Raw genomic sequence first — 27,360 nt, forward strand, 5'->3', positions numbered from 1 at the left:
GTACACTTTAAGTGGGGGAATGGTGTGCTAAGTGAATTATATTCAGTAAAGCTATTAATATATACATACATATTACATATATATATATATATATATATATCTTAACATTTCATGAACTCTTTAGTGAAATTGGTGGGATGGGGCACTGCTGTATTTAAAAAAAAAAGACGACAAGCTGAATAAAAAAGCCCGACCCAGAAAAGTACAAACCATGTGCTTTAGTTTATACAAAACTCTAAAATAGACAAAACTAATCTCTACTATTAGAAGTCAGGATACTGGCTGGTTATCTCTGGCGGGGGAGACGTAGTGATGGGAAGAGGCTCAAGAGGGGGCCAGAGGGGCTTCCCTGGTGGCTCAGTGGTTGAGAGTCCGCCTGCCAATGCAGGGGACACGGGTTCGTGCCCCGGTCCGGGAAGATCCCACATGGCACGGAGCGGCTGGGCCCGTGAGCCATGGCCGCTGGGCCTGCGCGTCCGGAGCCTGTGCTCCACAACGGGAGAGGCCACAGCAGTGAGAGGCCCGCATACTGCAAAAAAAAAAAAAAAAAAAAGAAGGGGCCAGAGCATTCATTTCTTGATCTGAATGTTGGTCACACTTGGGAATTCCCTGTGCAAATTCATCAGGCTGTACATTAATGATTTGTGCACTGCTGTGTATATTCGACTTCAGTCAAAAATTACCCAAGGAAAGTACTAAACTGTTTTTAGTTGCTCCCTAAACGAAATAAATACTATTCTGTATAGTTCTCTGGGGAAAGGAAAAAAACCCAGAAGACCAGAAAACAAGGATATTTTTAAATTCCTCCATGTGATAAGGAAAATTACTAGGAGAAATGAATAGTCTTAGCCCATTTCAGAAAGAGGTAAGGAGACATAATCAAAAAGCACTTAACAGAATGCAGGTTGCAAAGAAAACAGGATAAATTGGAAAATGAAGAGGATTCTACTGGGAGCCTGATTACTGTTCTCAATGAAAGGTGTGCGTGAATGTACAGGTGTGTGTATGTGTCTGCGAATGTGTACGTATGTATCTGCTTAGTGCAAAAGTTTTTAAATAATATAGAAATATGTAACATTAAAATGTCTCCCACTCTCCTGGTAGGTGTATATTCTGCTAACTTTCCTCTCTTTGGTATGCTGTATATAAACACTTATTTGTACAGAGACGCATACGTTTAATCTTTTCTAGTTCATGCATATCCTCCTGGGTCAATATGTAGAGAACTGTCTCCTTCCCACACACAGCCACGTTGCCCCCTATAGCACGGCTGTTCACAGGTGATTCTGACACCCCTCCACTGCCCCCTCGGGGGAAGAACCACCAAGTACCTTGAGCATCGTCTGATTTGGTTAGGGGGCAGGCAAACTGCCAACAGCTCAAACGTTGCCTTATCTAAGCCATGGGATGCCAAGCTCAAAGTCCAGTAAGGACATCAGCTCTGTTAAGAAACAGGCTAGAGGGAAATATACCAGGATTCTCACAGTCACTGCCCTGGATGGTGGGGCAAGCTTTCCAGATCCGTCTGCCCCTTCAACATTTTCTACAATGTACGTCATTACACTGTTGATTAATCAATCACATAAGGCTAAGTACATCACTAACAATAATGTCCCTAAGCTTTCATGGCATCATCCGTGCGTTATTCACCCAACACCTCCTGCCTAGGAAGCTCCAGGCCAGGTCCTCTGAGGGACGCCAAGTCAGAGGAGGTAAGAGGTGTCCCTCCCACCAGAATAACATGGGGGATACAACACATGTACAGATAAACACACTAAAAAGCGACAGCCAAAAATTTCCAAGTGTTCTTAAAGTTGAGACCAAGTCAGGAGGGTAAAGAACTAACAGCTATACAGTGTGCCTGGCAGATGTGATTAATTTATGAGCGTAAGTATCCCATTTTACAGATGGGAAAACTTAAGGATCAGAGAGATAAAGTAACCTGCTGGAGGTCACACAGCACCTGCCCCATAGTTCTACTACCTACATTTGCCAAGCTGCTCCACATCTGTCTGCAGCTGGGGTCATTAAGCATATGGAACAGCTGTCCCTACTGCTGGGTAAGAATCCATGCCGGCAATGGACACCACATGTTTATAAAACCAACCCACAGTTATATGCATACATGGTTATTTATGTAAGTGACTTGGGCACATGGAGAAGGAGAGCCCTTCCTCCTTCTCCAGGGACCCAGAACCAGAGGCTGCCCAGCATACCTTGGACTGAACGAATGTCCGGAAAGTAGGCACCAGCTGCTCGTCCTCCAGGTAGTCTGCGTACTGGATGGCCACGTTCAGGATGTGGATCGGCTCTTCTCGGAGGCTCTGGGAGAGAAAACCAAGGGTAGGCAGTAGAAGGGCCCAGGGCCCCAGCCCGCCCCCTCCTCGGCTTGCTCCCTGCTCAGACACTCACCTTGCTGTCATCCTCGGAGTACAGGGAAGTACGGGCCTTGCTGAAGAGAGGAACGTCCTTAGGCACGTTGGCAAAGCAGGAAATGACCTCATCAAAGTTCCTGGGGGCACGGGGCAGAGAGGGAGGGCTGAGGGGCCGCTGTCCCACAAGGCGATAGGTCAGGCCCGACCCTCACTCTTTCCCAACCACCACTCTGCAAGCACATCCAAGTCTGTGCAGAATTCCTGTGGTTCCTGACTAGGTCCAAGGCACCATCGATGGGGTCTTTCCCAAAAGGGAAGGATGAACCTATGTGATTTGAGATGCTGAATAAAAGAAATGATTCCCAACACTTTGGGGGCATGGCTGGGGTCCCCCTTTTACTGGCTGGGAGACCCGTGCGACCTCATCTCACTCCTCTGAGTCAACTGAGGATAACAAAAGTAACCACTACACCTCCCAAGGCTGCTGCAAACATAGATAATCCAAGCATGATGCATAATATACAGGACCAAGTTGAAAAAAGGGCAACGATGCTGACATTTTTGAGCACGTTATTTACATATTAACTATAGTTTAAATACAATATTTTATATGTATTATCTCAGTTAATTTTCCTTGTGACCCTACGAAGTAAGTCCTTCTCTTATGCCCATTATACAGATGAGAAAACGAAGGTACAGAGAGAAATCATTTGTTCAGAGTCTTATAGTCAGGAAGCAGTGCAGAGCCAGAATTCAAGAGCAGGAGGTGCTGACACAAAAGCCCACACTTTTGATGATATTATTATTCTGTTATTATTAACTCGCTGTGCCATGTGTCTGGGCCACCCCCACCTGTGTGTGCAATGAATGGGTGGGGGTCAGGGGAAGCTCACTCAACCCCTGTGCATGGGGTGTTCTGGGGAGACTGAGCCACACTGGGTACCTGGTGAAATCCTCGAATCTCTGGAAGGCAACCATGGCCCCCATCCGCTGGGACTTGGGGGAGAAGCCACTGTCCATGAAGAGCTCCTTGCTGTGCCTCAGAAGTTCAGGGTTGGTGATGCTGATGGGTACGGCCAGCCTGCAGAGGAGTGGCAAGTAGGGGGTGAGGCAGTCACCCGTGGATCTAGCCCCAAGAGCTGTTCCTGCCCTGGAAGCTTCGGTGAGCCAGCGCCACATTAGAGCCTTCTGAAAGAGGGGGGCTTAGAATCGGGGTGGAAGGGACGGGGTAGAGCGACAGGGGCTGGGGAGTCTCATCTGATTCCTCAGGACCTGGTAGAGAGCAAGAGCTCCACACGTGAATGAATAAATGAAAGAACGGTATGTGCATGCATGCAAGTCCAATTCCAACACGGTCGCCTGATAAATCCATAGTATTGAACTCAGCCAGAGTAAGAATGCACTCGGCGCCAATTTCTCCTGGCGAGCCCCAGCCCCCGGAGGCTGGTGAAGGGCCAGCCTTGGTTCTGAAAGACGTTCCAGGCTTCTGCTCCCCTAACCCCTCCCCTCCGTCAAACCCGCCCTACGGACAGGGCCAGAAACCAAAACTGACCCCCAGGCCAGCAGCCCGCTGGAGTTTAGGTGGCCATTGCCCCCAGAGCTGGCTGCACACCAGGGGCAAATCCAAATGGGTCCCCCGGGGAGTTAGGATAGGGCCCTGGAATCAAGCAAAGGAGGGGTTGCTCATCAGATGGGGGCAGAAAAGAGTCAACGGAGCAGGCCTGAGTTGCTCTCCTGGAAAAGGGACCTACTTGCAAGGCTGGCCCTTGGCTGGCGTCCAGGAACTTGGGGTTGCCCCCATTCCCTAAGTGATGAGGGAGGCTCACTGTGCCCACGTTGTCTGTCGTGTGGTTTATGCTGAGCTTTCCTTCTGGACTCTAGGATTTTAGTACATGCTCAGCAGAGGGTGCCCACGTGACCAGCTCCCTGTGGAAACCCTGCGCGCTGAGCCTGTAACCAGCTGCTGGACGACACTGCGCGCACACCGTCACAACTCCCTGCTGGGAGAATGAGGCGTGTCCTGGGTGATTCCATTGGGACAGGACTCTTGGGACCCTGCGCTGGCTTCCTCTGAACTTGACCCCGTGGCCCTTTTCCCTTGGCTGATTGGGCTTTGTGTCTTTCATTACAATAAATCACAGCCACGAGCATGAATACACTGAGTCCTGGACATTTTCCTAGTGAATTCTAGAAACCACGGATGCTCTTGGGGACCCCCAATCCAGGTGGGGCAGGGCCTGTGTGTGCCTTCCTGTTGGATACCCCGAAACCATCCGCCAGGTCCCCTGCTCCCAGACAGCTGAATGCAGGGGTAACACGCTGGTGTGGCGGCATGGGCTGAATTCGGCCCACAGATGGACCCTGTGGCTCCAGACAGACGCTGGTGCACGCAGCATTTTAAATATATTCCTTATACACTGACTACCTGTCCACACTGAAAAGCTGAGGATGTGATTTTCTTTTTAAAGTCTGGCTTTCCTGCTTCTCTTGGCAAAAACATGGAAAGGTTTGGCCTCACCAGCTACTTTTCTGGAACTAGGACAACAGCCCCTCAGGCATGGCCGTGTTCTTGAGTTCCCCCGCTTTGGCCATGCTCAGCGCCCCCTGGGCCTGGACCTAAGTCCTGCTGGCCTCTCGCCTGACCTCTCCTCTGGTCTCACGACCCGGTTCACAACGTGCCTGGCTCTACAGACACAGGTGTGGAGGGTCCAGCCAGGCCCTGCTGGGCGGTGAGACCTCACCCCTCATGACCTTCCCAGAGGCCTGCAAGAGCAGGGCTGTGGAGGCAGCCGAGGCCGCAGGCTCCAAGTAAGCTCCTGGCCCTCCCAGCCGACAGCAATGGCAAGGGCCTGAGACAGTCAGGGAAGCCCTCTAGGGTCCTCAACGTCTCCCTGGCTGATAATAACACCCTGTGTCTATACTGAGGGTCACAACCAATAACCTGGACAGCCGTGTAGGTTCTTGCAAGAAACAAGGTGTGAGTGACCCCCAGCCTTCAGAGGGCGGCCCCCCTTTCCTAACGGGGTTGAACTGCTATGACAATGAAATCCAAAGGGAAAGAATTCCTCCTCAGGGGCGGACAAGTTCAAAAGTTCTTACACCACCCCTCCCACAGACCCCCAAAATGATTCCAGGCCCCCAGAGAGTCAGTCCCCTTTTCTCTCAATTGGGGAAATGTCACAATTCTTTTTTGGGGGTGGGGAATAAGTCTGAATGAAATAGAGTGTGGAAGCACTCAGCATAGAGCCCGACCCACGTCATGCCATCAGACAGTAATAACAGTATCAGTCGTGATCTTCAAAGAGACCCTTAATATTCATCAACTTTCTGCATGCCAGGCACAGCCCTGAATGCTGTCTTTGCCTTATTTCACTTACTTTTCATCATGGTCTTGGACAACTCTGTCCAATAGAACTTTCTGCAGTGACAGAATGTTCTAGAACCACAACGTCCAACATGGCAGCCACAAGCCACATGTGAGCTTGTGGCTAGTGCACACTTTGAATGCAGCTGGTACAACGGAGGAACTGAATTTTTAATTTAATTGTAATGCATTTTAATTTCAATATCCCACAGGTGGGCAGTGGCTACCAGAGATAAGCACTGGGCTATCTCCATCTTACAGACGAGAGAACAAAGATGGGGGGAGATGCCAGGGTGGGGAAGTGGTGCACCTGACGTCTTCCCGGCAGTTCCCAGACATCCCTGCTGGGTCCCTCCAGAAACAGGGCTACAGTGGTCAGGGAGAAAAGCAGCACAAGCTGGCCCCCCAGGTGGGTACCACTCTGTACCGGTTTGGGTGGGAGGAGGGCAGCATGAACTGGAATTCCACCACGCAGGTGCCGTCCCGGAGCTGCTGGTGCTGCAGGCTGGTTAACTCGTAGGCGATGTAGCCCCTCCGCACATAAACCTAATGAAACAGAAGCACAGCTGATGGAGTGCCCTCAACACCTGAGAAAACTCAGGCTGAAGGGTCCCAGAAACGATCTTGAAATATGATCCCTAAAGTGGTAGCTAACAGCAAATTTGCTCACTCTTCAGGATGCTACTTTCTCTGCAAAGGACCAGATACTAAATATTTCAGGCTTTTGTGGAATATATCTTTATCACAACTACTCAATTCTGCTGTTGTAGGGACTTCCCTGGCAGTCCAGTGGTTAAGACTCCACGCTTCCACTACAGGAGGCATACATTCGTGTCACTGACAATACGTAAATGAGTGGGCGTGGCTGTGTTCCAATAAAACTTTATTTACAAAACCAGGCAGTGGGCCAGATGTGGCCCACGGACTATAGTTTACTGACCCCTGCTCTAGAGTAACACTGTCCAACAGAAATACAACACAGGCCACGTAGGCAATTGTAAATCAATTTCAGATTTTTCCAGTTGATACTTAAAAAAAGGCAAGAGGTTAAATATAATTTTTTTTTTTTTTTTGCGGTACGCGGGCCTCTCACTGCTGTGGCCTCTCCCGTTGCGGAGCACAGGCTCCGGATGCGCAGGCTCAGCGGCCATGGCTCACGGGCCCAGCCGCTCCGCGGCATGTGGGATCTTCCCGGACCGGGGCACGAACCCGCGTCCTCTGTATCGGCAGGCGGACTCTCAACCACTGCGCCACCAGGGAAGCCCTAAATATAATTTTAATAATATATTTCATGTCATCCCCAATACCTAAAACATTACCATTTCAACATGTAATCAATTTTTTAAAATTAAGATATTTTAAATTCTTTCTCCATACTGAGTCTTTGGAATCCAGCGTGTATCTTACACTTCAAGCACAGCTCAATCAGACTGGCCACACTGCAAGTGTTCAAAAAGCCATGCGTGGCCAGTGGCTGCCACATTGGACCACATGGTTCTAGAGTCTAAGCATTGGGAATTTTTTTAATTGAATAGGGAAGCCAGGGACTGTGCAGCAAAAGTTAACACAGCAGGCCTAATTGCTATCCTTTGAAAGGCCTGCTTGCAAGGCTGGCCTTCTGCTAGCAACTAAGAACTCAGATTTAGGGAGGATTCCCACCATTCCCAGATAAGAATGGTTGACGTTGCCTAAACTATGCAAACAGTATGATTTATGTTGAACATGTGTTTTCTTCCTGTGAGTTTAGAATTTTGGTATGTGTCAGGCAGACAGTGCCTATGTGACCAGCCCCCAATACAACTGTGGGTGCTAAGTCTCTAATGAGCTTCTGTGGTAGACAGCTTTTACATGTGTTGCCATAATTGGTTTGTCAAGGAATTAAAAGTGCCTGGAGGACCACTGGAAGCTTGTGCGTGGTGTCCTCTGGCCTTCACCCCATGAGCCCTTTCTGTCTGCTGACTGTGCTTTGTATCCTTTTGCTGTAATAAATCACAACTGTGAGCACATCTATATGCTGAGTCCTGGAGTCTTCCTAGAGAATCAGTGACCCTGGGCATGGTCTGGGAGGACCAGACACATTTTAAGCGGGGACAAAACTCTACACAGCTCAAGAGGCCAAGTGAAAACCTTATGTTTACAATGCTCATCTTGAGTCGTGAAGAAAAGGTTGGATCCTATTCAATAAAACTGCCCAACCAAGTGATGGAACGTGTTAAGAAAGCATCCTAGAAAAATCACTAACAGAAATAAATGGGATTCAGCGCTTTATTAAGTGGGGAAGGTGGGCTGCTGCTTTCTATCTGACTTAGGACCCCCAGACTTAGGACCCCCTAAATAGGACAGGTGTTTGGATGATGGGTGACAATGGTGATCAATACTCCCATCTGATGCTTACTCATCCTGTGAGGTCAGCATTACTATTCCTATCGAAAGTGCAAGAATCTAAGAGTCCAGAGAAGGAAAGCAACTTGCCAGAGGTCACACAGCTTGGACCTTCGCACACGCCACTGACTGGAATCTCTCTGCTTCTCCCTCCCACAAATTCCTACTTGCTCTTCAGACGCTTTCACGTCACTTTCTCATCAAAGTCTGAGTCGAACCTCCTGGTAAGGTTAAGTACTGCTGTGCAGTTCTCATCACGGCCTGCATCTTCCCTCTGTGGCCCTATCACATGTATAATTAAAGAAATACTGAGTGCGTGTTTCTCCCCAGCCAGAGAAGCTCCACTAAGGCAGAGACTATGGTTATTCTCTAATGTATCCCCAGCAGCTGGAATACAGTAGGTCTCAATAATTACTGGTGAAAACTGAAGACAGGGGGAAAACACTTGGTAGCTACTTAAGAGTTGTATTAGGTCTCACTGCTGCGAACAAAGAGTGGGGCCTGGAGTGGTTCTTGGAGTTGAAACCAGGGGAGGCGTAAAAATTGCAGGCCCAGAGACAGTGGCTGTAACATGCTTACAAGCCCAAAATGGTCTCCATGGAGACCCAGTCAACCTTCTGGCATCAGGATGGGTGACCCATGGGGTCTAAAAGATGGCAGAAGAGTGGGCACCACAGGGGACTGAGATTCCAAGTTCAGAGGGTAAAGAAATGAGGAGAAATCACCAGGGGAAGACAGTCAAGGTGAAGAAATGAGGAGAAATCACCAGGGGAAGACAGTCAAGTTGAAAACACCCATCATCTCATAACTCCTTGAAAGGATTCTGAAAGAGCAGATGAAACATCGTGATGTCCTGGAATTAACCGAACACCTCTCAGCCCCTGAATTCAGGAAGACCAGAGCGGAAGCAGACAACCTGGCTCTAATCCAGGTTTTGCCACTGCTCGTGTTCATCTCTGCCTGACACACAGGGAGGTCACCTTAAACCGTCACCTAGGCTCCTTCCGGCTCTCATAGTTCCAAGTGGAAAAGTCTTTCAAAGGTATCTAAGGCAGGTGAGTTGGAAAGTTTGGAAGAAGTGCCTCAGACTTGGCCCTTGGGGGTTCATATTTAACTATGCCTGGTCCGGAGGAGGCTAGAATGGCACACAAGATAGCAGGGCTTACCAGCAAGGACTCTGGACTAAGACAGACCTAATGTGAATCCTGGTTTTGCTACTTCCTAGCTGTGTGACCTTGAGCAAGTTGCTTCACCTCTCTGAGCCTCCGTTCTCTTCTCCGTGAGACAGGTGTAAGTAACAGGACCTACCTTGTACAGAGAATGATAAGATCACGTTTGCCAGGCACGTGGCCCAGTGTCAGGCATGTGGCAGGCGGGCAGTGGATGTTAGGACCGGCATGGTCAGTACTGGTGCTGTTACGGGGTCCTCTCTCCTACTTACCTCCAAGGATGCCATGCAGACGACTTTGTTAGCATGATAGAAGAAAGTGGGCAGGACGTCAAATATGGTAGTTTCTGAGAGTATTAATTTCTACAGGAAATGGAAGGGGGAAAAAGAAGGAAAAGGGAATGGTAACAAGTTCTAACCAGCAGTCAGATAAGCAGGAGGGATGGGGGCAATTAAGGAGGCTGGTCGTGTTGTTATCACGAAACGTTGCCCATTTCCCAGGCCCACGAGATCTGAACATGGAGGCAGTTCTGGGGTGACTGCTCCCAGGGCTCCCAGCTCCAGATGGGGAGGGGGTGCCTGGAAGCCTGTGAATGAGGCAGATTTAGCGGGTGGGGGAGCCCTGAGAAGATGAAGCCATGACCCAACCACGTGAGTGCTCCCAGCTTCCAATAAGCTCCATCACACATGACCTTTTAACATCACACCTCCTGGGAGAGCCTTGCTGCCTGAGGCCCTGTCCATCCTGCAGGACTCAACCTCTCCCAGAGCCTCCCCTGGGCAGCCCTGGCCACACTGGACTAAACCACTGGAGCTGGCAACTGTGCCCCGCACCAGAGTGCCAGCCCATCGAGGGAAGGGGTAGCCTGCTTCCCCACCCCCGGGCCCCACGTGGGCCATGGCGTATGCTCTCTGCCAAGTGGATGGATGGAGGTGGCCTCACCTTGAGGTTTTCCGGGCAGAACTGGTGGCCGTACATGTTGATGGCAGACAGGAAAATGGACTCCACCTGGTTGTGCCTCAGCTCATAGGAGGGGAGGTGGGAGGCAATCAGGACCTGCAGGGGGAGGGGACAGAGGGGCTGGGGTGAGCCATCCTCATGGGGAGGAGCCAAGGGGCGGGCCCTGCAGCAGAGGGGCCATGCACGGTGGGGGCCGCGGGTGGGGAAGGACGGCCCCCTGTGACATCATGCACGGTGGGGGCCGCGGCCAGAGGAGGCCCTACCTGCCTGGCTCTGAGGGCCACTTTGCAGTGTTTGCTTTTGCTCAGCTGAGTGAGCTCGCTGAGGATGGAGGTCAGCTCATCCGACAGGGAAGGGTCTGGGCCACAGAGCTCATCCTTTGGGGGAGAGAAACAAAATCCAAATGGCTCTCTGTTCTACCAGAAGGAGACAGGCCAGCATTCACCCTTGGCCAGGGGGGTGGGGGTGTGGCTGCCCCCGCAAACCTGCCCGGTGTGATACACATACCCTTAGCCACTCTCCACCAAGTACCCCCCTATTCATTCACTCTCCCATTCATCCACCCCAAAACGTGCCCTAAATTCCTGGCATGAAGAAAAAGACAACAAAGTCTCTGCCTGCATCACTGTTAATGGCCAGCACTTATCAGGTACTTACTATGGCCGGGCAAGCAGCTAGACCCTTTCCACTCATTTCCTCAAATGCCCCCAACCCACTGACAGGTTACTACGTGATTCCCATTTTACAGATGAGGAAACTGAGGCTCGGAGAGGCAACGTGCCTTGCCCCAAGGCTACCAAGCATGTGCGAGGCAGAGCCAGATTTGAACCCAGGGCTCTCCTGTCGCTATGGCTTCTCCCTCTTTCCTCTAAACGTTGTTGCCTGACTTATGGAGCTCAGTTTCAGAGAAGAGGGATGAGGGGAAATAGAGGCAGGTATGAACAAAGAGTAAGGGCCACATGGGAGGCTTTGGTGAGGGTGTGTAAGCTACCCTCCAGGAGCCCCAGTGTGAGGGGAGCATCTAGGGCCTGGAGAGGTCAAGGGAGGCTTCCTGCAAGAGAGAAGATCTAGAGGTGGAACTTGCAGATGAGGGAGGGATGAGGGTTCCTATGTGCATCCCTCCTCTCTGCTTCTGAACAAGGGACCTTTCTGCTGGAGGCCAGGGCCGCATGTGACTGGTCTTTGCAACTCCTCTTATGCCCTAAATGCAAGAAGGGCTTGGTAACGGCTCAGAGCTTATACTCCCTCAATACCCACAAAGACAGAACAATGAATGCTGGGAATCTGAATGCCTGGGCATCACACCCCCCCCTTCCTTGCACCAGGCCGTTCTCCAAGTGGTCACCAGGTGGTGGTGCCAGGGGTCATTCTTTTCCGCATCTGCTTCTGTATTTTCCTAATTAGAATGAGACTACACTGTTTTTACAATCAGAAAAAAATTTTTCTTAACATATTAATATTTCACACTTGTACATAAACACACAGCATGTCACTGCTGAAGAAATCTTGTGGGAAATTATTCTAAGCTTTCTCTCCCTCCCAAATTCTGATTTGCTTTATCAAGTGGCAGTGGCATTAGTCTCCATCATTCCACCAGCCTGTGGTTCCAAGGATAGCACAGAACGTAGGCGCTGTCCAACAACCAGGCTAGTGGTTTCCTAAGAGAGGAAAGACTCAGGAGTTCCCTGTGGCCTAGTGGTTAGGATTCTGGGCTTTCACTGCCGTGGCCTGGGTTCAATCCCTGGTTGGGAGAGATCTTGCAAGCCGTGTGGCATGGCCAAAGATAGGAATAAAAAATAAATAAGAGAGAAAAGACTCAAGACAAGTTTTGTATGAAAAATTTTTAAATCTGGCCACCACACTCTACACACAAAAGTCTAAAATACTCTCTCTCTTTCTTGTTAACTTTTGTGAAGTGGTCCCATGGCGTACATTTTAGTTCACAGCATCATGTTTTGTTTTCTTCGTTTTGTCATTAGCAAAGTCCTATGACCACTGAATTGACATTCAGAAATGAGGTTCCCCGTAAAGACTCAAAACAATTTCATTTCCAAGTAATCACTCAATTAACAAGTCTTTGCTCAAAATCTCCAAAGCATCAAATACCGTCAAATGCAAAGAACTCACCATTTTCTAGCAAATGGAAACAAGAGAGCCAGAAGAATAATGAATCTCACATATAACCCCCAAACCACACCTGCTACAACATTTTTAGCCTCCTTCACCAAGAAGTCCCTGGCAGTGCCCTAGGTCTCTGATCTGGGGGCCATTCCACCAGGCTGTCCTCTTCCCCAGGCCATCCTCTGATGAACATTATTTTTAAGAACTTCACGCCCAAAAGAGAGTTATTATGTACACAAAGAGTAGCAAACAGCAGAATAACCCACAGACCCAAGCCCTGGCCTGTGAACAAATGGTGAGTGGACTGTAATAAATTATAGGCATCCTCTGTTTTACAGACACTCACACTTAAAAAGACTCCATCCAAAGAAGGTACTTTGAGAAAAGGGTTATATTATTTTAGCAATGAAATTCCCCCCAAGACTAGATATGTCCTTGGTCTTAAGTTCCCAATCCTGGCTGCATATTGCAATCACTTGGGGATCCTGCCTCCCAATTTTAATTTTTTTAAATTTTATTTATTTTTGGCTGCATTGGGTCTTCGTTGCTGTGCGCGGACTTTCTCTAGTTGCAGCGAGCGGGGGCTACTCTTCGTTGCGGTGTGCGGGCTTCTCACTGCGGTGGCTTCTCTTGTGGAGCACGGGCTCTAGCCACGTGGGCTTCAGTAGTTGTGGTGCATGGGCTTAGTTGCTCCGTGGCATGTGGGATCTTCCTGGACCAGGGATTGAACCCGTGTCCCCTGCACTGGCAGGCAGATTCTTAACCCCTGCACCACCAGGGAAGTCCTCCAAATTTAATTTTGAAGAACTTCAAAACTACAGGAGATCAGTACATCGAAAATTATCCAGATTCAGCAATTGCTAAACTTTCACATTTGCTTTTCTAGTAAGCATACGTGCATGCCTGTACACACAAACACACTCTCTCACTCTTTTCTCTTTCTCTCTTTCAGTTGCAGACACCATGATCCTTCCCACTACTTCAGAATGTACCCCCTTGAGAAAAAAGATCTCTCCCCAGCTAACTGTAGAACTGTTAAAACACTCCAAAAATTGAACACTAAACCAATATTATTATCTAATATACAGTCCCCGTTTAAACTTCCCATTGGAGAAGCTTTCAGAAAGTACTAATGCCTGGGCCCCATCCACAGAAACCCTGAGTTAATGGACCAAGGGTGGGGCCTGGGCATCTGTATTTTTTAAAAGCTCCCCCACCCCCACCCCAGGTGGTTCTCAAGTACAGCCCGGATTAAGAGAATCTCATGCTGCATTAGGAGATTTTTAAATGATTCTTTACAAAAATATCAATATTTATGAATCCATTTTGTTAGGGTGTTAACTGCCTTATAAGACCAGGCCCAAATCCGGCCCACTGCCCAGTTTTGTAAATAAAGTTTTATTGGCACAGAGCCACACTCATTCATTCACATATTGTCTACGGCCACTTTCACGCTACAATGGCAGGACTGAGTAGTTTCAACATAGGCTGCATGGCCAAAGCCTGAAATATTTACTCTCTGGCCCCTTACAGAAAAAAAATCTGCCGACCCCTTCCTGCTATAAGCCAAGCCCAAGTCTCTGCTACTATCTGCTGACCCTGCATTTTCTAAGTCACGTCAAGGAAAAAAATCTTTAGCTATAAAGGATTGCTAATTATTACCCGGTAGGAGGAGAAATAAGAACAAAGACATTCCACGCTTCACCAAGAAGGCAAAATGAAAGCCCTACCGGAAGACTCAGAATCCAATATCCCTTGACTAATCATAGCTCATGACTCTGGAGCCCTGCTGTGGGTTCAAATCGCAGCTCTGCACTTATAAGCTGGGTACCCTTGGGAAAGTGATTTCACCTCTCTGTGCTCTGTCAAAGGAGGATGAGAACGGTATCGACTTCCTAGGGCTGCTTAGGGAATTAAACAAGTTAGTATTTGTAAAGCATGTCAGGAGTGCCTGGCACACAGTAGGTGCTTTGTGGGTTAGTCATGATCTTCCCCAGGCGTCAACAAATCCTACCTACTGCCTAGTTTTATAAGCAAAGTTTTATTGGGACACAGCCATGCCCATTTGCTTTTACTGTGCCACAGCAGCATTGAGAGGTCAGGACAGAGACCATATCCTGGGCTAAATCTAATATATTTACTCTCTGGCCCTTTCCAGAAAAAGTCGGTGGAGCCCTGAGCTACCCCCACTCTGGGTAAAGGGTGACTTTTCTTGCTTACGATCAACATGATCACCAGCTGGTTCTTCTTGGCCACCTGCGCATGGGAGAAGATGCAGTCCAACACCTGGGACATGTCTGGTTTCAGCTGCTCCCTGAGGTTTATCACACACTTGTCATAGTGGGCTGCAGGGAGACAAAAGGCCACGTGGGGTAAGGCTCAGGGTCCCTCCTGCCCCCCTGGGCTTGTCACCAATGCTTGCCGTGGCGACTCTTGCCTTGTTGGAAATGGTGCTCAACCAGTAAATATCTTCGCAGGAGATCCAACACCACCGCCTTCATGTAGCCCCGGGTCCCACTGCGGTATCTGGGGAGGAAGGGAAGGCTGGCTTAGTGATCAACTACTTCCCGGGGTGCCGGAGTTATCCACAGCCAGGACTTTTATGATTTGAAAAAGGAGGAAACACTAATAAAGAAACTGGAGGCTGCTCCCTCTAACCTTTAGGCCTGGGAGGGATGTGTGAGTTAGTTCATTTGTGCTAATAACTCTGCAGGCCAGAGAGAGCAGTGACTTGCCCAAGGTCACACATCCAAGGAGAGGCCAAGCCTGAGCCTTTGGATGATGCCTGCCCCGCCCCAGAGAGAAGGAAAAACACTTACAGAGCTGGGATGCTGAAAGGGGTCAGCCTTGCATGCATGGTTGAAAAGCAAAAATTTTCAATTAACCACTCAATGTATAAAGACAGATTGAAAAACAAAACAAAACAAAACTTGAAGGACATTTACCAAAAGATCCCTGTGTAAATTTCACTTCCCTTTTAAAACCAAACGGTAACCTGGATGTTCCTTAAACCATTTCCTCTTCTAAACTATTTCAGAACACAGGGAATTGAGTTTTTAAGAGAATGTGATGCTGAGTTTTAGGGAAGCTGAAAGCAGCTTCACCCCAGCATCACCAAGTGGCAACAAAGAGAGGAAGAACCTAAAATACTCTTTTATTCAGATGTGATTTTAAAAACACACACGAAAACAACATAAGACAGAGCTTTGAGATTTATATTTAACACACAAAATCCTGCTATGGAATTTGATTCGCTTATCATTTGTTCATTTCTCCTAGGCATTTCCATTGCTGAAGGATGGGTTAGCGTTAGCAGTCTAAGGGAGGCAAAGTGATCCTGCAGATCCAGCTGTGACTCTCACTTTGTGGGGAATCCAAACTCAAATCTCCTTCCTCAGCTGCGATCCTATATTGTTAGCATGAGTCCCCATGAGCCAGGGAGCGCCCTGAAAAGGACGGCATTTTCCTATAGTCCTATATCCTCTGTACCTCTGATAGTTTCTGCCACATGGCTAACATGCGCTGAATTAATTCGCTGAAGTCTGAGAATGTTTGGATTCTGTCCTTATAGGCAAAGCTTTCTTGCTGGGTAGAGTTTTCATGCAAAAGGGCAGTTCTTTTTATCATCAGAATAGTTCTCCCTGCTCAAGAACTACTTAAGATAAAATACAAATTCTTCGCCAACTCCTCCTTTGCAAGGATCCCCCAAAACCGCAAGGATAATCTGTATAATCCTTTACAGCCTATAAAGCCACCTCATCCCACTGTCTCATAATCAAAGCTACCACAAGGACTCACTATGTGTCAGCACTTTACAAAAATCAATCTGCTCATAGCTCAAAATGACTTATGGTGTGTGAAGTGTTTTTATCCCCATTTTACAGACTGGCAAACTGAGATTCACGGAGGTAAAGGGTGTTGCTTTGTTCTGATGTTAGGAAGGGCTGTGCTGGGGCTGTAACTGGGGTATCGGACCCCAGGCACTGTCTCTCAGTTTGAGCCTGCCCTTAAGATAGCACCACCCTGGGGCAATACATGGATAACTGAGTGTGATAACCACACCCCAAGGAGGGCCCAGGACTCACTTCTGGACCAGCTGCACAATGCTCTGGGTGTTCATGAAGAAGACCTCCCGATCGGCCTTCCGCTGCAGGGTGGCTGCATGGCAGTCCAGGATGGTGGCTATCTGCATGGGAAAACAGGACAGGTCACAGGCCACTCAAACCACACAATCTGGTTGCCACGCAGAAGTCACCAGAAGGACCCACCACAGGCTCCCATGGGGATCCCATTCAAAAATTTAAAATTCCAGCCCCAAAGCCCTTTGGCCCTCTGCACGCCCCACTCAAGAGGACTCAAGAGCTCAGAATGACAACAATCACATAAAGACACGCACCACATCCCTCTCCACAAATACAAATGCTCTGGGGAAAGAGGAGAAGGGAATTTCCAACCCCAGGGAGTATAAGGGTGTTGGCTATGGGGGTCCTATTTTTACAGTTAGATTTAATGCGATTGGCATGTTGTCTGTGGCGACAAAAAAAACATGTAATGAAAAACCTGCATCAATAACGAATTCCCAGAAGGTCCCAACATGTATTTTTCTCAACTGGGGTCCCTGAGAGCTTTGTTTTCATTATTTTCTAGTTGAGATAGAATTCATATACCACCATCTTCCGCCCACCTTCTTTTAAAGTGTACAATTAATTCAGCGCTTTGTAGTACATTCACAGAGCTGTGCAACCATCACCGCTATCCAATTTCAGAGCGTTTTCTTCTCCCCCAAAAAGAAATCCTATAACCATTAGCAGCTACTCGCCAACCCCCCTGGCCCCAGACCCTGGCAACCACTGATCTACTTCCTCTTCTCCATGGATTTGCCAGTTCTGGATGTTTTGTGTAAATGGCAACACGTGGTCTTTAATGATTGCTTTCTTTCACTGCACATCACGTTTTCAAGGTTCATCCCTGGGGTAGCATGAATCAGTATTTCATTCCTTTTTATGGCCGAACGATACTCCAACCTAGAGGTTGACCTCTGGGAATAAACTGACTTACACTGACCTCGGGTGCCCCAAATTGCTGACATGTGGGTGGGGTGATGGTGGGAGGCAGCCCCTTATAACCAGGCAGAGGGCATGAAGATAAAAAAGAGATGGCTCTTCAAAATGCAGATTTCCTTTAAAACGCCTGATAAAAGCGACCCCAAAAAAGAACAAAACGAGGCCGTTGTAGAATTATTGGAGATTTCTGATACTACCCGGGAATGGTTTCCATTCTTAAATAATATTGTATATACGTATAGCCCCAAGATTGTCACCTTACACAAAGCAGAGGGGGAGAATCAGTACGACACACTGGCAAGAAGAACTCACAATGTCCTCTACTGTGTCAGCCAGCGTATTTTTGGAAAACGCTCACTCTGTTTGCACCAACTGCTGACTCCTGCTCCGAAGCCGAGTTATACAGAGTGAGGCCTAATAACTGTTTATGTTCCTCTAAACAACTGTTGTTTTGGGGGAAATGCTGCGATCCTGCAGAGAAGGCGTGAAAGAAAACTCTCAGTCCCCAGCATCTTGGCTGTAAGTGGGTCTCGTGAAGCCCGATTTGATCAGAGACCGGACGTCCGCACTGATGGGGAGACAAGTTCCCAGCGGGGCTGGGGTGGGGGTGGGGGGCACCCACCTGCTGGCTGGGGAACTGGCACAGCACCGAGGTGATGTTGCTGGCGTACTGGGCCATCACCCTGCGGACAGCCTTCTCCACGGGGGCGGGGATGCGGCCCGACACGCTGGTCATGATCTCCTGCAGGTCCAGCAGTGGCAGCGTTGGGTGCCGCAGGGTCATCAGGAGCTTCTGCACCCAGTCCTTCAGCTGCAGCGGGGAGCACAGAGTCGGCCCAAGGCTGTGCTGGGGGCATGGGCACGGCCGCCCACCACGGGGCGGCTGACACACTCAGCCCATCCAGGCCCCGTGCACTTGAGTGGCCAAAGATCTAGACCCAGTGGCCTGTGGAACAGTCCAGAGTAGAATGGCCCCCTGACCACAGGGGGAATGAACACCCAGTCTCCTGACCCAGGAAGGCCCCACTCCCCTCTCCATGCATCCAAACAGCCAACCTGGTGTGGGGATAGAACACCAGGCACTGGGAAAAGCAAACATTTGTGGGACACTGGCTTTGTGCCAGACACTGTTCTAGGACCTGGATTTGCATGTTCTCGTTTGATCCTCAAAGACAACCCTATGAAGTAGGAATAATCATTATTTGCATTTTCCAGTTGAGGAAACTGAAACACAGAGAGGTTAATTAAGTTACCCAAAGTCACCCAGCTAGTAGGAAGCAAAGCCAGGATGCAAACTCAGGCAGACTCAGAGACTCTTAACAGCTGCATTGCACTGCTTTCGGCTCACCCGGAAGCAGAACTGTTGATGGTCTTTGAATGGGGAGGATAATGGCACCAACCCCATAACGTGGTTGTAAGGTTTGAAAATGAAACCATGCACACACAGGCAAGTGCAAAGACTTTAAAAAATGTTGTAATTCTAGCAATTAAGCAGCATAACCTAGGGGCTAAGTGCATGGACTCTGAAGCTAGGGGACCAGGGTTCAAGTCCCCTCTTCGCCTCTTCATGGGTGAAACCAGGCAAATTTTGTAGCCGCTCTGTGCCTCAGTTTCCTCACCTGTAAAATGGAAATAATAACAGTTCTTACCTCCTAGGTTGTTGGGACGGTGAAATGACTTAATAAGGTTCAAGCACTTAGTGTAGTAGATGGCACATAGCATGTACAGGACAAGGGCTGAGTTATTACTATGACCGCCAACACTGTGATTGGCCTTTCTGGGATGGAATGTGATGTAGCGCAGTTTTACAGTTACTGACGTTGAGTTTAGCAGCATGGGTCTTTCACGGAGGTCTGAAAATTTGAGGACTTGTCTCTCTACAGACAACGGGACCCTGGGATGATGAACAGAGTTGTGTTTCTGGACAAAGCCCTTCCTCGCTGTCTCTTTAAGAGGGTGACCCACATCGACTCCTTTCTTAACTTACTATGTGAACATTCTCCGTGTTGAGCTGAACCCAACCCCAAAAAGCAATGTCACCTTTACAACAGTTTATAATCAGAGAGAAACATACGCTGCTGTTTACAATGAAACTGAGGAATTTCCTGAGAATGGGTCCTTGATAGAAACAACAGAGGATGAATCATTTTCTCATTTCTTACCTCAATAAAGATCTCTGGGATCTTCTGGCTCTCATACGGACCTAGGCACGTGTGTGTGATACACACCTACCCTGCACACGTGACCCACCTTGATGCTAAAAATAGGCTCCGGCAGACAGTAGCCCTTCATGATGTTCCTCAGATTTTCCAGGACACTGTGAAAAACCTGGTGCAGTTTCTCTCCGAGGATGGGCAGCGTTGGTTGCGAGGGGAGCTCTCCCGTGAATGGCTCAGCCTGATGGGACACCACAGGAGTCAGAGGTCAAGGCCACTGTGGCCTCTGAATGAGACATACAAGCCAAGGGCCGAGGCAGAGCTACCAACACATAATATACACAATACACATAATGCGGTTATGAAGCCTGCGGGGGAGGGGGGTACAGAAGAAAACATTGTATTGGAAAGTTAAAATTGCTACATTCACACCCCTGTGAGGTTTCCAAATCTTCCCCTTTACAAATGTCAGAGTCAATTATGTACCCCAAATAATTTTGGAGGGCATTAGATGTGATTAAAAAAAAATGTTCGCATGTTGAGATCTGGGGAAGTCATTCTGGCTTCTACATGAGTTAACTTGAATCTCATGCTAACTAGAGCAGCCAGTTTGTAGCCAATCAAACATACACTGTACATGAGATTTAATTATTAAAGAAAAGGGCGCACTGACCAGAAGTAAAGAATGTCCACGTTAAAAATAAAGATGAAATGCCTCCCTTCCTCGGACGCCAATGCTGGTTCTCCTTTGATGATAAGATTCCCTTCCCAGGTGCCAAGGCCATATGGACTCGCTGTGTACGTGCTGATCTGTTGTTTTTGGGTGTGTGTGTGTGTGTGTGTGTGTGTGTCCTGGAGCCTTGAAGGAATGTACCCCTGACTTGTTTCATGTTCTTTGTTCTGACAAGACATAAAACTGTGCTGAAAAAAATGCTCCTTGGGAGCAGTTCCTCAGAGTTATCTGAAAGGTTGTCTTTCGGGCTATGGTCCTCAGTTTGGTTCAAATAAACTCTTTTCTATTCCTATTAAAGACTGTTTATTATTTTTGTCGACAGATGTTTTTGTTTTGCTTTGCTTTCAAACCAAGATCATCTTCCTGTTTTTTTCTATTTATTTCAGTCTCACTCGAACCCCAAAGATGAATGCCTAGCAAGGTGAAAATTTAGGAAACTGTCATGCAAGTGTACGTGTTTTTTTTTTTGTTTTTTTTTTTTGCGGTACGCGGGCCTCTCACTGTTGTGGCCTCTCCCGTTGCGGAGCACAGGCTCCGGACGCGCAGGCTCAGTGGCCATGGCTCACGGGCCCAGCCGCTCCGCGGCATGTGGGATCTTCCCGGACCGGGGCACGAACCCGTGTCCCCTGCATAGGCAGGCGGACTCTCAACCACTGCACCATCAGGGAAGCCCGTGTACGTGCTTTTTGTAAATCATAAACATGTAGCCTTAAAGGATCCCCAAATAAAAAGCTCCCCAAAGGGGCAACACTGCCTTAATGTATCTATTAGTCTGTTAATTTATTCTACAAATATCCACTCAACACCAACTGTGGGAGGCGCTGGGACCCAGGAGCTGGGGCATGCTATTCTGCTGGCCCAGAACCCTCAGCTTCCTGTCCCTCAACTCCACTCCCAACCCTGCAGGCTCCTCTCACCCTTGAAGATTAACCGGAGGGTTTCCCCTCTCCACAGTCTGCTGCTGGCTTCTCCACCTGGGCTCTCACAGCCAGCGGCCAAGCGCAGTCCCTCTGACTGCACCTACTGAGCTGAATTACAAAGGCTTATCTGCCTGTCTTTCTCACGGGCATCTGTGAGCCTCCTGACCTGTGGCTGGGCGCTGTCTCAAGAACCTAGCCCGGGAAACATTTGCTAAAAGGAATCACAAAGCAAGCACAGACCTTCCTGGTGATCTAAGGAAGCTCAGTCTATTTCTAGCTTTGGGAACCCTCTAAAAAGAATAATGAAAAGAAGGAGAAGAAAACAAATGAAACTAATAGAATAGTCTGAAGAAAAGAGTCGATTTGATTTAAAAAAAAAAATGCTTTTCTAGCTTTTCTTTTCTCCTGGGCATATACACTAATTATTGTAGAGAAAACAAAATTACATGCATAGATGGCAAGCCAGCTCCCCGCAGGCCTGGCTCACTCTAGGAGGGTAAGTCATGTCATGTCACGGAGACCTGACAGCTCTACATAACGCACTGGGGGGATGATGTTTGCGTCAAAGTTCACAGGAAGAACCCTTCCCCTGTAAGCGTCTGGGAGAAGGTTCTTCCAGGCAGAGGGAGCTGGCCCCAGGGGGATGGGTCTGGAGCATTACATTAAGGGAGGGGTAGTGGGGGAGGAGATGAAGCCAGGGAAGAAAGCAGGGCACAGCTCAAGGGGGGTCTTGGAGATCATCGGAAACACATGGCTTTTATTCTAAGTGGGATGGGAAGCTGCTGAGAAGGATGTGAGCACAGGCACAGTCCTACGCCCATCGTGCTGGCTGCTGGGAGCGGGTGGTGGCGGGAGAGCCGGGGCCACAAGCCTATCTGGCTCACGGGGTAGCTGTGCCGGGTGCCACATACCGGGTGCACTTTAGAAGGGTCATCGAGGTCCAGCCTGGCCACCACACAGCCTGCTTCCAACACAGCCCCTGGGCGCTTGACGTACTTCACCCGGCCACTTTCCTGCACATTCAGGGTCATGATCATCTTCATCACCTGTTTTGCAGAAAGAAGAAATTAGATGGAGCCCACTAGGACTGGCCGGTGTCACCCCAAACTAGTAACTCTGGAGCACGGACCGTGTCATTTACATTGAATGACTCCGTGGGCAGAGTTCAAGCGGAGGGGAGAGAGGGAACCAGCATTTACACAATCTGTTGTGTACCAGGCACGGTGCTGGGCATAAGTTTTTTCCATCTGCAAAGCCAGCCAGAGAGGCAGGTGCTCATTGTGCCCACTTTACAGACATGGAAACTGATCTTTATTTCCAAAGGAAGGCCTCTCTCTTAGAAATACAGATGAATCATACGATGTAGGGTGACTGACACATACATTCCTAAAATGCGGTGCATTTTGTGACCAGCTCCGGTTTTTAAAGGCAGTGAGAAAACCCTCTGGGGAATGAAGAACATGACTGCAGTACAGTCATCAGCCCCTTGAACTGGTCCGAGAGTCGGGCCGTGTGGACGTAATGAGTTTTGTTATCACGTGTGGGCTGCAGACCGACAGGAATGTCCCACCCTTTGCTCAGAAGTTCACAGCTTGGGCACCCAAGTCAGCCAGGCCTGGGATGGAACCCTGCTCCCACCCATCACTCTGTGATCTCCACACGTGCCTTCCCCTCTCTGAGCTTCAGTTTTCCCAACAGTAAAATGGGAGGAAATGACAGTCTTGCCTCACAGGGCGCTGATAAGGATGAAGCAGGATGGCACACAGTAGGAGGCCGACAAGCGTCAGCTACTACCGCTGCTATATTTTCATTACAAAAATCACTATTTTCCTGGGCAGCAGAGAATGGAGGCCGGGTTTGAATCCTGGCTTGATGTGACCTTGAGTGAGCTCCTTAGCCTGCCTGGGGCCCGTGTTTTCATGTACAAAATGGGGGTCCCATTTGTGTCCAACTTATATGATTGCTGGGAAGATTAAAGAAGGTAATTAAAGACGGATAAAATGCTTACAATAGTGCTTGCCACGCAGGAAGTGCTTTGCTTCTGTTGGCTTACCACTTTCTGGTTTTTTTTTTTTTTGGCGGTACGGGGGCCTCTCACTGTTGTGGTCTCTCCCGTTGCGGAGCAACAGGCTCCGGACGCGCAGGCTCAGCGGCCGTGGCTCACGGGCCCAGCCGCTCCGCGGCATGTGGGATCTTCCCGGACCAGGGCACGAACCCGTGTCCCCTGCATCGGCAGGCGGACTCTAACCACTGCGCCACCAGGGAAGCCCGGCTTACCACTTTTTAATTGTCCCCATCATGATCGTTCATCGGTTCTTACTCACTCCCGGGGAGGTGTACATTTTTGAGCTTTTTTTTCCCCTTTGGATATTGCAGGGAACTGGGGCTGAACCCCACACACATGGCTCTCTTAGGAATCTGCAGATGACAGCCCAGGTGAGAGGGGAGGTCTATTGGCTTAGGTGAAGCAGCATTGGCAGATGGCCCTCCCTGGGGGAGGGGGTGTAAGGGAGACCTGGCTGCAGCCCTCCCTCCCTCCCAGGGGGCTAGCTCTGCGGTCACCTCTATCTCAGCATAGCTGCCCCCAGCCTCGATGTGGTCCCCGTCCTCCACCATGTACTGTATCAGCTTCCCCGCCGAAGGGGCTCTCAGGACCGTGGGATCATTCTCCTTCTCAAACACACACGTCTTGTTGCCGATGGTGATTCGGTAACTGGAGAGAGAAGGAGTGGGGAGGTGGTGGGGAGACTGGGGAGGACCGTCGACCCAGGTGCCCGAGTCAGGGTTTCGACAGCCTCTTCCCTTCCTAAAGGCAGCCGGGAGCATCACCCTGTGTGTGGTTTGAGGGACTTACTCCATTTTTCCCAAATGGTAGCATTTGACAGTTACCGCAGAGACTTTGGGAGTGAGCTGGGTGGGACCCTTTACTGGCTGAAAACTAGTTCCTTTTCCTGACATAATTCCACCAGGCCCTGGCATAGAGAAAGCAATCAATCACTGTTATTCAGTAGATACTGACCCACTGAAAGCCTTCACCTTAGAATTGGGAAGAGCATGCCTCATGGATGGAGCTTATCATCATCTTGAACATTCTTGGCAGATAGAACACGGGTTAAAAAGAGGTAAAAAAAATACCGATCTGGGATGAATCTAGTCCACCTTCTTCCATCGAGAATTCGGAAGGGAATCTAACTGGAGCTTTTTCAGGCACGGGGCCTCTGGAACCCCACTCCTCCCCATCTTATTCTCTTGGTCGGGGGGTGGGGTCTTTGCTGCCTTTCCGTGGGGGTGGGCGGGTCTGTTTCATCGTGTGAGCTCAGGGTGGTCAGACACGCTGGACCAGGAGGACACGCGATGCCCCTGTGCAAAGTGCTTCCGGATCATCCCGCCCTCCACCCATCCAGACACAGAGCAAGCTTTCCTGCCGCCATCTGCTCGTTCGATGTGTCTCTTCCCCCACAGACTCCATGAGTCATGACCACGGCTGTATCCTAACACCTAGCGCGGCATCTGGTGTAAGCAGATGCTCAGTAAATAGCCCCTTCCCTAATCGGACGACCTCATCTTCTCCAAGCCTTGATCTGATGGGTGTGGACACTGCAGCTCAGACCCGGAGCCTCTGGCACTCAGCACACACCTTGCAGGCCGTGGAGCTGGGAGTCACGTCCCATTCGGCTCTGAATCCTCCCAAGTCACTAGAAAAGGGCCCCCTGGGAGCCTCCCATAAATGCCTGCCAGCTGCATGGAATTCCAGCCGAGAGATTAACCTCTCCAGGAGCCCCAGAACGTTCCAGAGAAGGTGCCTTAGCTAAGACCCTCAGACCTGCAGGGGAGAGCTGGCTCTGTGTGCCCTCCACAACCACACACCTGTCGACCTCCTCCTTCAGGTACGTGGTGTAGCTGCTGCCACTGTAGGACAGCAGCAGCCCCCCGTCGTTCAGCCGGTGGGCGTCGATCTCGATGTGACAGCCGTTCATGATGAGGACGAACGTGGTTGGAGACTGCCGGGCCACCTGTGGGGACAGTTCAATGTCCCCACCTGAAATGAGGATGCCTGCTTGACCCTGTGCCCCCAGAGCACCGCCTGGCCCCCCGACCACAAGCAAAGGCTAGTGTCCACAGCGGGAGTGCTGGGGTGGACACCTCACGTCTCGAGGCCCAGCCCTCGCTCACCCCAAGGGAGCAGCGACGGGGAGGGAGCCCGGGGTCAGCGAGCCACACCTGCGCTGTGGGTGGGCTAGTGGCTGCCGGCCGCAGGTGCAGCCCCAGGCCGGGCATCACTGTCCATTGTGTGCCCTTGAGGGCTGGGGGATTTCTTCTGATCCTGTCTCCAAGCAGGGTTGCCCTGGGAGCCAGGGAGATGGGGGTCTTGCTCTGGGTGAGGCAGACCTGGGGCCTCCATCAGTGGCCTGGACGTGGACTTGGGCTCTGCCCACTAGACCTGGCCCTGCCCAGGGGCACACAATGGATCTGGGACACTGGAAGGAGACATATACGGCCAGGCCCTGGTCTCAGCTCTGCATTTCAATCTGAAATACCAGCCCCACCTGGCCCTCAGTTCAAAGTATGTGCTGTCTCTTAGAAAACTAACACCCTAAAGAGCCCTCAACCTCTAAAATACATATATAGTGACAAAAGATGGCAAGAAATAGAGGAATATTTATTGCCACGTTATTTATAGGAAAACCTAGAATCAAACGAGCTCTCCAACAGTGGGTGCTGCCATGGAATGTTCTAGACTGCACTGTCAAATATGGTAGCCCCTAGCCAGATGTTCAAATGTAAGTTAATTAAAATTAAATGAAAGATAGAATTCAGCTCCTCAGTTACACTCGCCACATTTCAAGTACTCCATAGCCCCAGGTGGCCCATACTGGACAGAGCAGATTTAGAACATTTCCATACCTGCGGAAAGTACTATTGGACCGTGCTGCAGACTCTAAACTGATGTTAGGAAAGCTTGCTAATAACAGGGGGAAACTATAGGCCATGACAATATCAAAGCAGTAAAAACATTTGCACTATGATCTTAACTTTATAAAAGCAATGCATAAGGAAAAAAATAACTGAAAAGAAGTCTGCTAAAACGTCTGAACCCGGGCCACAGCAGTGAAAGCCAGAATCCTAACCACTAGACCACCAGGGAACTCCCCCATGGTGGACTGTTTTTCTGACGCTTCATGCTTGTTTGCTGTTTTGAAATTTTCTGCAACGGGCATGTGTCATATTTAAAATCAAGTTGAGGGGACCCAGGCCCCCAAAGGTAGCCAGGAAGCATCAGAGGCAAAAGGGAAGTGATTTTACACACGTTACGTGGATAACACACTCGTTTGGCTGAACGAAGCCTGAGAATCTCCAAAGTTGAAAGTTCAATGTATGCTCAGCAATGTTAAAAATCAAGTAAGAGAAAATAAAAATCCTGTTGCCTTTTCCATGGAATGTGAGGCTGGGAAGTGCTGGGGAGGCCCTGGCTTCCCAGGGACACATCGCTCCAAAGGTCACCCCAACTTGGACCCGGGGGGCTCACCCTGTGCTCGCACATCTCAAACATTCTTTGATACTCTGCTGAATTGACCTGGGACGGCTCAGGACGGGTAACTAGATATTTCCAACAGAGAAGAGCAACCCTGACAAGCTCCAGGGATGCCGGTGATAGACCCGGAAGCAGTCAGAAATCCACACATTGATTTTCGGTGCAGAGACGCTGGACAAAGCCAGTCTCACAGCCCTGGGAAGTGCACCCAGACGCTCTGCTCTTGAGAGGTGGTCCGGCTCACACTGTGTAAGGGGCGGAATTATGTCCCCCCAAATTCAAGTCCTCCCTGAAACCTCAGCTTGTGACCTTAATGGAAATAGGGTCTTTGCAGATGTAGTTAGTTAAGGAGGGGTTGTGCCGGATTAGGCTGAACCCTAAATCCAGTCTGACTGGTGTTCTTGTAAGAGAAGAGACCCAGAGAGACAGGCACAGAAGGATGAGGATGTGAAGACAGACAGACAGACACAGACACACTCAGAGAAGGTAGCCGTACAAAGCCAGAGACTGGTAGAGACTGGAGTGACAACCTACACGCTAAGGAACACCAAGGACTGCCCACAACTACCAGAAGCTAGGAATGC

The 27,360-nt window shown here is 49.5% G+C and overlaps 1 protein-coding gene across 1 annotated transcript in view; it reads right to left on the reverse strand.

Moving 5' to 3' along the window:
• Positions 1-27,360, reverse strand: part of ACACB (acetyl-CoA carboxylase beta) — a 144,178-nt gene that overhangs the window by 32,663 nt on the left and 84,155 nt on the right. Inside the window, exons 17-31 of the mRNA XM_024741428.1 lie at positions 25,111-25,256; positions 23,806-23,956; positions 22,155-22,289; positions 19,685-19,831; positions 18,057-18,245; positions 16,457-16,557; positions 14,809-14,897; positions 14,592-14,716; positions 10,514-10,627; positions 10,233-10,346; positions 9,563-9,652; positions 6,167-6,285; positions 3,319-3,456; positions 2,413-2,512; positions 2,217-2,324 (exon numbers count right to left, since the gene is read on the reverse strand). Coding sequence (XP_024597196.1) covers positions 2,217-2,324; positions 2,413-2,512; positions 3,319-3,456; positions 6,167-6,285; positions 9,563-9,652; positions 10,233-10,346; positions 10,514-10,627; positions 14,592-14,716; positions 14,809-14,897; positions 16,457-16,557; positions 18,057-18,245; positions 19,685-19,831; positions 22,155-22,289; positions 23,806-23,956; positions 25,111-25,256 — 1,866 coding nt within the window. The remainder of the gene's footprint in view (positions 1-2,216; positions 2,325-2,412; positions 2,513-3,318; positions 3,457-6,166; positions 6,286-9,562; positions 9,653-10,232; positions 10,347-10,513; positions 10,628-14,591; positions 14,717-14,808; positions 14,898-16,456; positions 16,558-18,056; positions 18,246-19,684; positions 19,832-22,154; positions 22,290-23,805; positions 23,957-25,110; positions 25,257-27,360) is intronic.

Source organism: Neophocaena asiaeorientalis, unplaced genomic scaffold, assembly GCF_003031525.2.
Source record: "Neophocaena asiaeorientalis asiaeorientalis breed wild unplaced genomic scaffold, Neophocaena_asiaeorientalis_V1.1 scaffold648, whole genome shotgun sequence".
In the NCBI taxonomy this organism is placed as follows: domain Eukaryota; kingdom Metazoa; phylum Chordata; class Mammalia; order Artiodactyla; family Phocoenidae; genus Neophocaena; species Neophocaena asiaeorientalis.